Raw genomic sequence first — 16302 nt, 5'->3', positions numbered from 1 at the left:
CTGGGATTACAGTAACATGTTTTAAATGCCAAAATGTGTTTACATGCACAGTTTAATCAAGCTAAGGCTGTAGATGCAGGAGTAATCGGACTATGAATCACATTATCCAGGTATATTTAGTCCAACTAAGACTAGCTCACTTGTGTTGGACTAACATGTTTACATGACATTAAGAAAACCGGATTATTGTCTTAGTCTGACTAAGGGTGCATTCACATCACCTCTTCTTAATCGAACCGTAGTTCCTTTGGGGAGGTGTTAATGCGCAACTGAACTCTGATGCGCACCAAAGAAGTGAACTCTGGTCTTCCTACAAACATGGGTTTCAGTTTGTATCAAAAGCAGAAAGCAGACAACAACGCAGGGCATTGTGGGTAAACTCAACCAAAACATATGCACATGTAGAACGATGGCTGGGAGAAATGGCTGAGCCCATTGTTGCAGCTTATGTGTGTTATATGTTTGCATAAAACAAAACAAAAAACTCAAGACCAACAGGATTTGATGCAGCTCCATGTTTGTGCTCTTGTATGACAGAAACAGAATTTGCCGTGCATTAACCAATAGTTGAGCTATCTTCCATCTTTTGGTCTTCTCCTTTAGTAATTCTTGATTTAGCGCCGCATCAGGCGTCAGGTTTGGTTCAGAGTCCCCAATCCTACCAGTCTGGCGGACTATTAGGTGTGAAAATTACCTAAGACCAGCTGGATTTTGTTGGACTAACATGTTTACATGACATTAAGAAAACTAAATGATTGTCTTAGTCCGACTAAGACTAGCTCTATAAGACTTTTACCATGTATGTAAACACACTGATTGTTATGGTAATTATGGTGAGGTGGAGGTGCCCTTTTTTCATTTGAGCCCCTGCTTCCCCAAAACGCCTGTGCACGCCAATGACAATGATCACCTTTGAAGTTGCGAGTTTCGGTGCAGCTTTTAAATGAGTCCAGACCTGAGAGCAGTTTTGTGTTGATGAATAAAAACAAAAGCATGACAGTGAAGTGAATTAGCTCTCAGCTCTGACAGCGGCAGCAGTCTCCGCCCCCTGGCGTGGATGTTAAGAGGAGCACTCTCGCTTCTGTCTGACATACAGGAAGAAGTTGAATATTAAGTCTGAAAAAGCCCGAGCAGTTTCTCCAACAGCGCCAGCAGCTCTTTTTAATCTTATTTACTGCTTTGCACTGTCTTCCTCTCTGTCTGTGTCGACGTGTTGAAGCGCCGAAGTGGAAGAATGGAGGTGAACGTGAGGACTGAAGTGGAGCCGCTGTAACGTGTGGATTATTGACTGGAGCCGAAGAGAAGTGGCACTGGTTTATAAATGGAAGACCAGGACACATCTTTAAACGCATCTCGAGTTGATTAAGAAAAAGAAGGGAAAACATGTCAGAGCACAGATCCAGTTTCCTCCACATCGGAGACATTGTGTCTCTTTACGCGGAAGGCTCGGTGAATGGCTTCATCAGTACTTTGGGGTATGTATGTTCCTCCTCCTCCTCCTTCTATTTCTTCTTCTTCTACTCCTTCTACTTCTTCTCTTTTATTTACACCCTGCAGAGTCCAAAATGTCTTTATTGCACCGTGTTTCAAACACTTTGGGACTTAAAGGTTGACACTTTAAACGATGCAGGGAAAAGTTATTGCGGGACTGTTGAGGGCAGTAAATAAGTAAGTAAGGCCTGTCAGTGTGTGTCTGTCAGTGCTCACACACTCTGCTGCTGCTGCTCAGGAAATTCTTCACGTTTACGCAAATGTAACAGGAATGCAAAGCAGCAGCCGAGAGTTACTCAGCCACAATGAGCTAATGGTGACAAGCGGAACACTGAGGTCCAGTGATCTAACTTTTAATACAAACTCAGCAACAACAGCAATTTGTTTTTGCAAAATATAACATTTCTGTTACACCTGCTCTTATTTTGAAGAGACAAATCAGCCATTTTGAAATTATTTCTGTCTCACAAATCAATCACAACTTCTATTTAACCATCTATGCTATTTAATGAATACTAAATAAGAAATATGCTATTGTCTTTGGTGACTCAAAATATATATCAGTATTTGATTTCAGGGGGTGGAAATCACAGGGTGCCTCATGAGATGATGCGTGGTCAACCAATAATAGCTCAATGCAACGATTCTGTGATAATCAATATATTGCAAGGCAATGATATAGCGATACATCAAGACATCGGTCAAACTGAAGAAAACAAAACGCCTCAAGTGCTTTTTATTCACAATAAAAGAGAACAAAGTTCGTAAAGTCTATGTAGCTTTCTTCACCATTATCCCACTGTAAACTCCCTCTTCTTCATCCAGGTAATTTCCACCCAAATTTCCCTTATTTATGTTTGTATCGATTATCATATTGCACAAGGAAGGACGGACAACAAATCTAATGTCGATCTGTGATATTTTGATTAGGAATGAGCCGAAATGATACTCAGTATCTGTCCATTACTGACCAGACTCACACTGGATCAGATATTAGTAAAGGAATAAAGTCAAATCTGCTACGATAAACCCTAAATATGATGTCAATGCTTCACTAAACACTGGCAACATGCTATAAAGACAGATATTCACCACCGCCGTTATGTGACAAGGATGTGAGTGAGGGATGCTAATATCTGCCACTCAGCCGGAACATGGGATTTCTGAAATGGCTGATTATACAGTAGATGAGTGGTGAATATGTCAGCACATTCAGACTGATATTGGTATCAGTAAATAATCAGTGGTGTGATAAATGTATCCGATCAGAAACATCACACTTCTCTCTTTAGAACATCCTGCAGATGATGGGACATCACAAATAACATCTGAACTTTTGTTTTGAAGCCTCCAGAATTGCAAATTAGCAGGTGCTATGTTGAGGGTTTATACCAGTTCCACTGTAGTCCACTCATTGTTTTGTTTCACAACATGTTTTACTTTGTTGTCTATTTTTCACCAAAAGTGCGACCAAAATTCACAAAAGTGACATCAAAACTAGAACTACTACTAGAAATGACATTCTTAAACAAGTGAGAAGTAGGTCATTGGCTCAAAGACTTCCATTCAAACTGACTTCTTTTTGCAGCCAGTGTAGTTGCGTCAGGTGGCTCCTCAGTATACAGCTACTTCCAGGAAGGAAACTGGTACACTTAGACCATCTTTTTATATATATGGTCTATTATGTTTACACCTTGTTTTACACCTTGTTTTAGTGTCTGATACTCATGCTGATACCACAAACTTGATGTCAGTCCAATACTAAACTGTTAACAACACATTTGTGCTGGTGCGTTACCATATAGTAAGCCTGGGCGATACGGCCAAAAATGTTACCATGCTAATAACTTTCAAATATTAATACATAGATAAAATGTCAGGTAAATTAAGATGAACTTTTGCTCCTGAGGGAAAGGAGAAGAAACCGAGAACAAGAAACAGTTGTTAAACAGAGAAACCTTTCACAAATGTGGGGCATGTTGTGTCTGTGTGTTTGGACAGTGGAGGAAAATTATATTATAATATATATGATGTTATTGAAATATTTCCAAGTTGAGCCACTAGTTACTGCAAAGTAGTGTAGGGCAATATAATTATATTCATTGACCAAACACTTGGAGAAATAACACATTCTTCCTTTGAATGTTTTTACATGAAAACGTGTGAAACGTCTGTCAGTTTTTGTTGTTTTCTGTCCATAAAGAAGTTTAAAACCACCGTTAACTTCAACTTAACAGCAAAACAAACATGATTGTTAGGTATAATTATTGAAATTGACTATCTGAAAATATTTTATTGGGATAACCCTAACTTTTGGGGCTTCCATGTTATATAATAGCAAGATGTTGATGTTTCAGCAGCCATTATGGGTATTTGGGTGATGGGGAGACCCAGCTTTTTCCACAGGATAAATCTCACTGATGATGGGGGAAACATATTAAAGGTTGTACTAAATGTTACCATTGTGTATTTGTACTTTGACTTAGAGCTTGGTTGTGTATGCAAAAAGGTTTCCCAACTCAATATCTGCAGGAGAGCACTGTACTGAAAAACTATTGTAAAAGTCTGTGGCTGTGCATAAGAAAGCAGCTCACACAGGCAGGGGTGGACAAAAACACAAATGTTCAGCATGGCAGTTACACATACACCTCCTGACTGTTGTTGTAATGCAGTTCAGGCTCATATGTTTGAAACTTTTCAGCCAAAGTTTACCTGCACCAGGAGGCAACTCGGCGAATAGCTTACAACCGGTTGTGATTTTACCCATAAGAATGTGAAATGGTGACATAATTCATCATGCTCTGTTGATGAAGACTTGAAATTAGTGGTTGTTTTGCATCCTGAGGACTAAGTCCATTTCTTCTGTGTAAGAAGTTGTCACTAATAATAATCAAGTAAAATGATCTAGCAGCATAACTCAAAAAGGTAAAGGACGGATTTTGAGGAAATTGTCCTAAGATGTAGGTTATGGCTCAAAGAAGAAAGGATTATAGAAGTGCTTAAAATACTAGTTTGCTTTTGTCATACACATTGACATTGAAACTGAGCAGCCGTTGTGAAAGTTTGCACTATAAATGCTTTCTCTAGTTCCCTTTAAGGCTCACTGATAAGTAAAAATAGGTTTGGGCTCCGCTACTTGACAGCAGTTTCTTTGTTCTCATGACATGTACTATAGCTCATGATGTCGCCCATATCAGTCTGATTTCACATGTAAGGCTTTGAGTTGGTGTGATGGAGACAATAACTTTTCACTGTGTCATTCTCCACTCAGCAGTGCAAAAACAAAACACCAAAGTGCTTTGCTGTAGTACCTGCTGTGCAGAAAGCCTCAGTGGTTCCAGATAAACTCTGACCTCGAAACCTACAGAACAAGTGTGAAAGGATCATCTGGCCCTGAAGAACGAGTCTGCCCCACCCACCTCACTTGCAGCTTCCTACTTTGTCTCTCACGTTCTCGTTCACTCCTCAAATTCCTCCTGCATGAGGTAACTAATCAGAGGTTGTAGAATTTTCACGTAAACGCCTCTTCATGAATGAAAGAGTATTTAGATTGAATGACAACTTAACGGTCCAGTTTTATTTCGAGAGTATGCAATCACCTGAAAGTATGGATTTTTGTAATTGTCATTGCCACAGAATGAGCCCTTTATATTTATACCACCGTGTTTTTAATGGGCAAACTTAAGGCTACCGTAGGTTCTCCTCCACGCTTGAAAGGGAAGAGTGAGGTGAGAGGTTACGTATATCTGCACCTTGACTTGCGGCCTACTCGTGTATGCAGAAATGTTCCCCGACCCACTATCTGCCGGAGAGCTCAGAGACAACCCACTTTCTTTAGCTGAAAAACTCCCTTTACTGGAAAAGTAAGCGGCTCACACAGGGGCGGACAAAAGACAGAAGTTCATCGTGGCAATTGTTCATACCACCCGCCCCGTTGTTGTTGTTGTAAAGCAGCAAAGTAGTGAAATTCTTATCAGCCCTCAATAACTCATGTGGTTTGACAGGAGCACGTAGTGTTTTATCAGGGCTTGTGCTGTGCCAGGAATCACCAAGGTCCAGAGAAGGCACTAAAGCAAAGAGTTTGCTCCGTCTGCAGCAACCTTCCTGAGGCTGAGCACAATGTAACCTCAGCTCCACAAGGCTGTTCATGCCCATGTTTACTCAGGATTAAACAAGAATCTCAGAGTTCCTCGCACACCTTGGATTGTAAACACTCAAAAACCACATGACCATATAAGGAACGTAAAGGTCACGCAGGCAAAACACACATATCCACCGGCGACCTTGACCTTTGGGATGTTGTGCTTGCCCACATGGTAGGTCAAAGAGATTAGGTTTTTGGCTGCGTTTGTCTGCCTCTCTCTGAGCAGCATCATTTTTGGTGGTGATCTGGATGCGGTTCAAGATTTAAACAATTAGTTAGCCTCACAAGATAAGGGAGTTATTGCAGTTTTTCGTTAACTTAGCTCAAAATGCTAGTATTGCTTCTTTTCTTTTTTTTAAATCCTATGAATGTAACGTATCTAAGTCTATGTTACTGTGTCGTCTGGATCTGTTGTGTACTGACACTGTAGGAAACTGAGAGGCCTTAGCGAAGGTTTGTGCTCTCCAAGTGCTTTCCCTTGTTAATCAGTTCATTTTAGCGCCTAACAATGAAACACAGAAACAGGTCTGGCAGCCTGTCCAGGTTGTATCCCGCCTTTAGCCCTATGTCAGCATGGATTGGCACCAGCAGCTCTGCAACCCTCATGTGGAGGGTACAGGGGTATAGGCAATGGATGGATGGGTTATTGTTCATTTAAAGCTGCAGTGCACAACTTCCGCTGGTGTTGTATGCTGGGTAAAACGGACTCTGTGCAGCAATACTATCATACCTGTCATGAGGGAGTGTCTATGTGTACACAGCAGCAGGAAAGAGAGGCGGTTATCCCATCAAACTGCCGAATGACTGGCCGTTTTTAAGCAGCAGAATTGTGAAACTTTTCGTGGGTGCCTCTTTGTTTCTTTTCACACATACTCCAACTCCTGTTTGCAGTCATCTTGCCTTTTTAGTGCAAGTGTTGCTGTTGCCTCCTTGTGCCGTGACATGAAATGAATCACAGGATTTTCACAGGGGCAAAACGATATCTTAACCCCGCTATGCCGAGAAACTCAAGAGAGAAATAATATGTGTGAAGCAGGTCAGGCTTCATCAGCGCTGTGTGAACTCATTTAACAATGGTTTGAATGTAACAGACGTTTGTTTATATTTAACAGTCGCACACTGGGAAATGCATGGCTTCATACTCATTTAGTGTATACCTCACAGGATATGTTAATAAGGAAGTGTATGACTCAGACAAGTGGGCTGTTTGTCAGCTGTTTGAAACTTGTTGTATAAATGTTTTCACACATATATACATTTTAAAAACACCTATTCCTGATTCATTTTGTTTTTGGGGCTGCACTGAAACATCGCTGACCTGTTTCTCCTCACGCTGCCCCCGTTTCTGCTTTGTTGTTGTCTCAGTCCACTCCACACGAGCAACGGTGCTATAATTAGCCTGTCGGTGTCCAGCCTGGTAGATTTATCTTTGGTTCATGTTTAACTCAGTTCCACAGAAAACTCTTGCACTCGCTGTGTGATTGTCAGGCGCCGTCAAAGCTGTCCTGTTTGAACCAGTCTGTCTCCGGCATTGAGATGACTTATTTATGAGGGCCTTTTCCAGCGGGCCTTCCTGTTCAGCCATTTAACACTTGATAATGTTTCCTGCTCGATCCAATTGTTTCTCATTTAGATGTGACTCTGATACAGAGTAGGAAATAATACACATACCCCATGTACTGATCGAGTGAGGTTGAATAAATAGGAAATGGCTGCGCTGACTTAAGCATGGCTGCCAGCTTTGTATGAATTGGAGGAATTGTGCGTGACATTATCTTTCTCTTCTGAGGATGGAATGAATGGATGCACTTGTGTATCTCAACCTTTGGTGAAAATAGGACAGAGGGAGTGGGAGAGAGTCTTTTTTTTTTTCGTACAGCGATTCAAAGCGAGTGAGACAATAATACCATCATGCGATTAGATAAAAAGCAATCACCTTAAGTATTTTCATCATCGATTCATTGAGTCTGTAAAAGGCTGAAAAATGTTGAACTGTGTTTACTGTGACGATGTTCGTGAATGTTTCTTTTTGTCCACAAACAGAAATTATTCACTTTTAATGATTTATTTGTTATATTGAGCAAAGAAACCAGAACATCTTTACATTTACGATTAAAATTTGTTTTAATTGATTTCCATGATCTGAATAATTGTGGATGGTATTTTACATTAGCGACTTCAAAATGCTGTTTAACCCATCGACACTAGTGCAGTACTGTTCAGTATGTGCCTGTTCTGTGGACATGTTTGTGTTTTAAGGGTGATTAATAAAGTTGGCCACTGAAAACAGTTGAGCACATTCAACATGAAGGTATAGGCAGGCAAATAAAATCTAAAACATTTTAGCACTGACATCGGTTTAGAAAGGCTGGTACTGCAGAACATACTGTAGCAATTTTTTAATTTTTCTTATATGATGCAATGTAAATGTTAGTACTGATATCATAATCAGGCTATGTTTGAGTTATTTAAATAGGCTCAAATATTACTACCCTGCAGTGAACCTATATAATGCCATGATAAAACAATACAGGACACAATAATGAGTAAAAGTTATAAGTGTGAGGTCACATTAACAGCCAATATGGTTCAGTGACTAACTCTGAGAGTTGCCTATGCTTTAGTAAAGTACTGTAGGATACACAGGGATGAATAGGCTAGCACGTTTATTGATACAGTCATAATGAATAGAAGTGATTCATTTTGATGTACCACAAGGGCCAGTCTGCGTATTTACGGTCATTCTTGGGCCTCATTTTTTATTCTCTGCTAATTTAAGGATATAATATGTGATATGTATAATGTTTAACCAATGTAATGCCAGCTGACACAGGGCAGAAGGCGGGGTTCACCCTGCACAGGTCACCAGTCACAGAGACAAAACAGCCATTCACACTCACATTCACACCTACGTTCAATTTAGAGTGTCCACGTAACCTCTGCATGTCCTCCGTGTGAGGAAAACTGGACTATGCAAAGAAAACACACACACACACACACACAACACACACACACAGGGAGAACGTGCAAACTCCATGTCACAAACCCAGGTCCTTTTGCTGTAAGGCAACAGTGCTAGCTTACATTAGCCAACAGTCTTAAGTCGATAGAAATCTGTATTTATACTAAAGACCATAACAGACCATTTCATTAATTTCAGTCATCTTTTATTGGCGTTGTCTGCTTGGCTGTGCTGCTGCTGTTTAACAGAGTGTGGCTTCCATAATAGCTATGAATTAAAAGTAAAATATAAATAAAAAGCTCTAAATGCTCCTCCGTTCCCAGTAAAATGCCAAATGACTCCTCAGCTGGTCTTGTAAATATTTCACAATAAAAGCCTGATAAAAATTAATGGACTCTGCTGAAATGCTAGAGTGTTTTTACAATGAAATGGGAACAGGACGCGCCGTGTTTGTGACATATGCGGCAGATAAAGACATTTATCTACTGTTCAGTGGTGCTGAGATTCACCAGCTGTGGCGAGGCGACCGTTCATACTCGTCAGTAGCAACTGGAGGGAGAGTCAGGGGAGGGAGGGTGAGTCGGTGGGCTGGTGTCACACTTTTATAAACTGATTATTGTTTGGCATATGCAACTTAAAAACAAAGCTGGAATACTAAGTGACTTTGGGAACAAGACTTGAGTGGATCAGTGACATCATCAAACTAGGTGTAGGAGTTTTGTTAGTGTTTAGTGTGAGAGACAGAGAGACAGATGATGATTTTACATTTATACGATAATCTCTGTCAATAAAACCTCCTTAATGTTACAACCTAATCTTTAATATCCGTAAATCTCCCCATTGTGGGACTAAGAAAAGATAATCTTATTTTAAAGGATTATGTTGTCTTATCATTTAAAACATTATATGTTGTAATGTAAGTATGCATTCTTATTTATTTGAAATATTGATATTTTGCAACATTTCTTTGGCAACATAAGTAAAACTATTTAGAACAAGGCTCCACCTGTTTACCTACCATTATGTTGGCATAATCATGACAGGATTTTTTTTTGCTTGTTGTTCGATGCCGGTGACAAGCAGGTGACACGAAATAACTTTGAGCAGGTTGCAATTATCCGTGATTATAAAGCAATTACTCTCCTGACGGTAACAAACATGACCTTTGTCCATAACTGGTTTTCCATCTATGAACTGAACCAAGCAGTAGATTGAAATGTCCCTTTAGAGCAGATTATATTTTTATATAATTAATATTTTATATATTTATTACACAAACAGTGTCATAGTTCATCAATGGTCTAAAATGAAACTCAAAGTTTGTGATATCTGTATCCCTATTCTGATTTAACAAATTGATCTCTTGAAGGAGGATAAAATAAAGTTTTGAATAAGTCTTTAATGGCAGGTATAACTTGATGACAAGATAAATGGATTATTAGATATTTTTCAATGCCGAGCAATAAGCAGCTCCTAAATAAGCACCAAACTAAATGATCTTACGTTTTCTCTGTTAGTTGGGGATTCACAACATAATGAGTTGCACGATCACTTCAGTCGTCTTTCTTTTGTTGGATAGACATTCCACAGTTACTTCAGTTGTTATTTTCTATTCTCCGTTCCGTCTATCAGGGGGAAAACTGGGAAAACCTACTGATAGCTAGTGGGGAAAAAACACCGCTATCTTCTTTCTTCTTCCTGTTTTGGTTGCATAGTAGCAGACTTGTGCCCTAACTAAGCATGCAGACCGAATGACAGAGTGAAAGTCAACTCAGACCCAGATGATGTCATTACTCTGCAGTCACTACATTGCGCAATCAAGATTTTGCTCACAAGTTAGAGACACCTTTCTCTTTGCTATTAGACTCACTCACTCACTTAGCTGTGTTGCATGATTTATCATCACCTGTCAACTCCAATAAAATAAAGCAGTTACTCTAGTTGTTTGTAATCACCAGGTTTTTGACACTCAGCTGTGTAGATTTCGTACATGTGAGATTTATTGACCTGCTGTGCTTCCACGAAAAACTCTCTGCCAATGAAGCGCTGTGTAAGATACTGAGCAACAGGAAGAGAAAAAAACAAACTAGGATGTGGGTAATAAGACGGTTAATAACTCGAACGACTTGGAAGCGACACCCTTCCAATTCCCTCTAATCAAGCCTGTGCAGAAACCACATGGCTTCCTCTGGTTGCAGCAGCCCACTGCACTCAGTGCTCACTCCAGGAACATACAGTTGACTTTGTCCCAGTGACCAAAACAATATTGTTTCTAAAAGCCTCATCTTTTGTTTCACACACATGTAATGACCTCTGCTATGTTTGTGGCCATGACTGTGCGTTTGCTTGTCTTACTGTGAGCAGCATGTGGGGATGTAGGTTACCGCTCCAGGAAGAAATGATCACATTTTAGTGTAATACTACGGAGCCCCAGACATGACGTGGGGAAAAAACTGCTAATTTGTGGCCACAAAATACTAATTTGTTCCCAAGAAGTAGGGAAAACATGTGCACAAAATACTAATTAGTGTGACATGGGAAAAAAACTCTACAACATACTAATTAATTCCCACGAAATAGGTAAAACATGCGCATAAAATACTAATTTGTGGCCACAAAATACTAATTTGTTCCCACGAAATAGGTAAAACGTGCACAAAATAGTATTTCGTGGACACAAAATACTGATATGTTACCACAAAATACATACAAATTAATATTTCATGGCAATAAATTAGTATATATATATATGTTTTACCTATTTTTTTTCTGGCCGTGGCAGATTCGTTAACTATAATAGTTACTACAATGCTACAATAACTTATATTGTAGCATCATTTTTATTTATTTTTCTTTAAATGTTATGCATGTTGTATGTCTGTATTGGTTATATGGGTTATGAAAGAAATGTTAGAGTTTATAAATGTTGCATCTTTTTATGATTACCTCCACCAAGGAGGTTACGTTGTCAGCCTTGTTTGTCTGTATGTGTGCATTTCATACTTTGATATTTTTTCATTTCTACGAAAAAATTCAAATAATAATCTGTCAACAAAAAACTTTTTTTTTTCTCTTATCTGAAGAGCAAATTGTTTGGTGAATTCCCACGGCTGTGTAGAATTTCGTCGCAATGCTGATTTATAACTCAAATAATTGCAGTTTCACTTTCACTAGTGAGAGCAGCATAACTTGAAAAGTAAGGGACAGATTTTGATGGATTTTTTGGGAGGGCAGAGTCCAGAGAAAAATAATAGGATTTTTTTTTTAAAGAATTATCAACTTGCGAGATAGGGGAGTGAACTGACACAGTGAGAAACAGTAACCTTGCCGGAGCGTTGCACCCTCTGAGTGCTTTCTCTGGTATTTGATATATTTTCCAATTATTTTCTGTGGCAGCCATTTTGTGGCCATTTTCTAATGGGGGAAACCACAGAAAGTCAAATGCCATGTTAGCCTGTTTAATGTAGACAGTCATATGTAAAGATATTATAGATACATATGTATGTATATGTTCTACAAATCAATGGAGACGTGGGTTTAAAGCGACCTATGCTAGATTATACCCCAGGTGTATTGTGGCCTAGGCTGTAAATAGAGACTATGACTTCTATATCTTACATGTTGTTAGGTCGCCGATGAAAAAAAGCTAATTTCAGGAACAATTTCGGCTAAAATATAGATTTTTCCAGGGTAAATACATGTTCCTGTTTATAAATATTAGTGAGTGAATATATTGTGTAATTACAATGAAAATCTCTTTACACAAGAGAGGTACAGTATACTCTGGCCTCAGGTATAGTTTGGCCTAGGGCAGTTTATTCCTTGAGTATACTCTAAACTATACCTGGGTTTATTCTGGGCAGGGGTTCATTTGGCCTGTTACACCGTAATGTAATGCATATAATAATAATTCATTTCAAGATTCTGTGAGGTGAAAACATTTAGTACTAAATAATGGTTTACAAGTTAATAAAAAGTTGATGGAGAATTATTACACCCATATCTAAAATTCATATATGTAAGTGATTGTATTTTAATTCATATTTTCTGTATTTCTTTTTCTTTTCTACAGGCTTGTTGATGACAGGTGTGTGGTTCAGCCTGATACTGGAGACCTGACCAATCCACCTAAGAAATTCAGAGGTGTGTAAGAATATAATAATCAATAAATTAACATTCAGACATGCTGACGGCTGTGGATCAGTGGTAGAACAGGTTGTCTTCCAGCCAGAAGGTCATTGATCTGATGGCTGTGCTGGTAGCGTGTGATAGGGTATGATAAAATGAAAGAATAGAATACGACTGTAAAGACCATTTACTGAAGGCCTGACATTTGCATGTGTAGAGAGGGACTTTATGTCTGCAGGATATTCTCCTGAAAATCCCCCCGTCTAATCTCTGGATACTTTCTGAGTGAGGTTATGAGAGAACTCAGCTGGAGAAACAGTGTCAACCTCCACACCCTAATCTACAGATGTTATCTGGAGTTCATATCTGAAAGTGATATCACTTTCCCATTCAAACAGGTTTGCACTCAGAACATGTCATTAACTGCAAGGGATGCAGATTATATATATATGAAGAGCTGGGAAATGGTAACATCCAGTGTTTCCGTTTCGATATAAACAAACAAGGAAAAAAAATGCTCAGACTCCAATTTTCTGACTTTGGTTATTAGAATTTTCCCATCATCACTAAAACTGATGTCCACTGTTTTTAAACGATCATTTATAGACATTTTAATGTCATTATGATGGTCTCTGTAGTTCTTACTTCCCTCCGCTCTGCTTTACTGTTGCTGTAACAGAACTACACTTTTTGCACAGAAGATCTGTCGTTTGACACATTAGACATTAGAAAAGAAAACTGGAACACACGCAGGTAATGTGATTGGGATTCAAGCTCGAACAGCATGTATACCTTCCATTGGACTTCCATCAAGCCGCCCTGGAGTGTTATTTGACATTTGACTCAGTACGTTTCTGGGTTTAACTGGCTCCAAAGACTCCAGGTGGTTAAACAACTTTTAACCTCAAAAATGTGCAGTTTCACCACATTAAGACCCTTGATTGGCGCTTAACCTGACTCACTCTCGGAGAGTGACTCCTGCCATGTGTGAATGTCTCCCTCTTTCTACCTCTCCCACTGCAGATTGCCTCTTCAAGGTGTGTCCCATGAACAGATATTCAGCCCAGAAGCAGTTCTGGAAAGCCAAACAAGGAAAACAAGGAAATAACACACAGGGCGATCTGTTCAAGAAACTACAGGTCGGTCCTTTGTTTTCATCATCGCAGTCTGCATCTAGACCTGCATTTCTTTTTTGTTTGCATCTTGTACTAATCTCTCTTTAATTCCTCAGCATGCAGCGGAGCTGGAGCAGAAACAGAATGAGTCAGAGAACAAGAAGCTCCTGGGGGAGATTGTCAAGTACAGCAGTGTCATCCAGGTACAGGCCTCGTCTTCAGCAAACACCTGTGGCGTCGCTGCTTTGTTTGTGTTCTTCTGTGTAACCAAGGTTGTGTTACTGTGATTCAATCCCTCGTACCTCAGGCAGTTTGTGGAAACGTCTGCAATGAGCTCCAGTTTTTAGGGGATGAAGCAGATATTTCACTGCTGTCTCTATCATGTTGTTGCTGCCAGTAAATACACCCCTCAGTAAACAGTCTGTCAGGGTATAATTTACCCCTTGTTAAAGGAAATCAGGAAATGTGACACGTGCTGAGACACACTTCCTCTGAGTGAAATAGTAACCCAGTCATTTTGAATCCATTCCACTTGACAAGATAAACAACCTGTCCTTGTTTGGTTCCATACATTACTCTTGTGAAGTGGTGAGAGGAACTATAAATCTGAGCTACATTTACAAATATATACCACAAGTCAGAGAGAAGTCTTGTACATTTTTAGTGTAACAGCTTCAGACTCGAAATCCTGTCAAATATGAGGTGAACTACTCAAAATATACAAGTAGATTTGAAAACAATTGATTGATTAGTGGAGTATCAGAAGATTAACGTTATTATTTTTTGTAAAATTAACAAAAATGGGACGATACCACTTTTTGTGTGCGATACCGATACAGATCTCACAAAATCCAGTATCTACCGATAACGATATCAGTCCCATACAATAATTTTAGAACATTTATGAAAGTCTGAAGCTGTTAACGACACATAAACAGCCCAAACATGACTCAGCTAAAATGGTTTTGCAGATTTTTGTACATACATTTCTCTCTGTCCGGTATCTAATCCGGTCATTTCGACCAGTATTAGACCGATTCCTATCCCTAGTTCCAACTTCCAGCTTTTCTAATCTAAACCAGTTTAAATAAAAAATGAACTGGTTGCCCAGGTGACAACCAAAGTGCAAAAAGGATTATCTGTATAGTGCTCTTGGGGAAAAAAGTGCAAACAACGTGCTTCAAAGGGAGAAGGTGATTCAGAAACAAAACAGCCAAACATGAGCTAGGTACTTTATTCTCATGACTTAATCATCTTAAGAAGAAGCTACATTGAAATCACAAACATTTGTAACTTCCAGTTTGAATTCAGCCATTAGAATAAATGCTTTTTAAGTACTTATTCCTTGTTTTTTGGTATAACAATTGTTTCAGTAATTGAAAAAATAATTGGCACATAATTGATCCTGTGTAAACTATTAGTCTCATGTTTGTGCTGGCTCCCCTCAGGATGTAGGTTATGGCCCAAGGAACAAATTATTAGATATTTACACTTCACTGAACTACATCATATAATGTATGTATAATTACAACTGCCTGATTTTTTTATTTATTTTTAATCTCCCAGCTTCTGCACATTAAAAGTAATAAGTACCTGACAGTGAACAAGCGTCTTCCTGCTTTGCTGGAGAAGAACGCCATGCGGGTTTCTTTGGACCCGGCCGGCAATGAGGGCTCCTGGTTCTACATTCAGCCGTTCTGGAAGCTCCGCAGCGAAGGAGATAACGTAGGTTCCCCTCCTTCACCTGGAATCACGTTCAGACAGATTTTTATTTGTACTGAAGCGGACGTTTCTCTGTTTACACTGTCATTTGTTCATTGTTTGTCCACTTCCAGTAACATTTCTGATTTTGTCCTTCCCCTTTGGCTTCAGCATCCTATGGTTAAAGGTATTGCTCTTGATTGTGCATGGTGTTTGTGCATCAGTAGGTCAGACACAGAACACTGTGTGAACGCATGGATGCACCGGTTTTCCTGTTGCATGTAGATTTTCAGGTTGAGCCTAGAAACCGAGTTAGTTGTTTCTTCCTGTCGACTGTGTTGCATTGTTGTTGTTTTTTTTTATTTCATATTCAGGTAACACTTTACATCAGAGTCCAGTAACAGCATGGTGACAGTACAGTAATCATTTTGTTGTAGAAAGGTCATTTTATGGTAACGTCATCTTATTTATTATGCACTTAAGGAGACAATATTACTGTAATAGAGGGGTCACTAATAGGTGGGCCGCGGTCCGAGTCCCGACTGAGTCCCGACAGTCGTGTCACTGAGTTTCAATCACTTTTGGCAGAGATTACATTTTGACCGGCGACTCTTTTCTGACGGTGTTTCTACACGCTATTCAGTGAAAGGGACATCCTGCCTCTCTCTGATTGGCCAGTAAGTCAGCCAATCACAGGCAGAGTAGGGCGGGCCCTCATTGCGTAGAAACGAGGAAAACAGCGGCGCTCTTGACAGCGGCAG

At 39.5% G+C, this 16302-nt stretch overlaps 1 protein-coding gene across 1 annotated transcript in view; it reads left to right on the top strand.

The window, feature by feature from the left end:
* The first annotated feature begins 1049 nt into the window (after window positions 1-1049).
* Window positions 1050-16302, top strand: part of itpr2 (inositol 1,4,5-trisphosphate receptor, type 2) — an 80546-nt gene continuing 65293 nt past the window's right edge. Inside the window, exons 1-5 of the mRNA XM_044035660.1 lie at window positions 1050-1475; window positions 12670-12740; window positions 13749-13864; window positions 13957-14043; window positions 15407-15565. Coding sequence (XP_043891595.1) covers window positions 1384-1475; window positions 12670-12740; window positions 13749-13864; window positions 13957-14043; window positions 15407-15565 — 525 coding nt within the window. The 5' untranslated portion in view covers window positions 1050-1383. The remainder of the gene's footprint in view (window positions 1476-12669; window positions 12741-13748; window positions 13865-13956; window positions 14044-15406; window positions 15566-16302) is intronic.

This window comes from Solea senegalensis, linkage group LG10 (assembly GCF_019176455.1).
Source record: "Solea senegalensis isolate Sse05_10M linkage group LG10, IFAPA_SoseM_1, whole genome shotgun sequence".
In the NCBI taxonomy this organism is placed as follows: domain Eukaryota; kingdom Metazoa; phylum Chordata; class Actinopteri; order Pleuronectiformes; family Soleidae; genus Solea; species Solea senegalensis.
The sequence above is the reverse complement of the archived record's forward strand: the minus strand, read 5'-3'. Positions and strand labels throughout refer to the sequence as shown.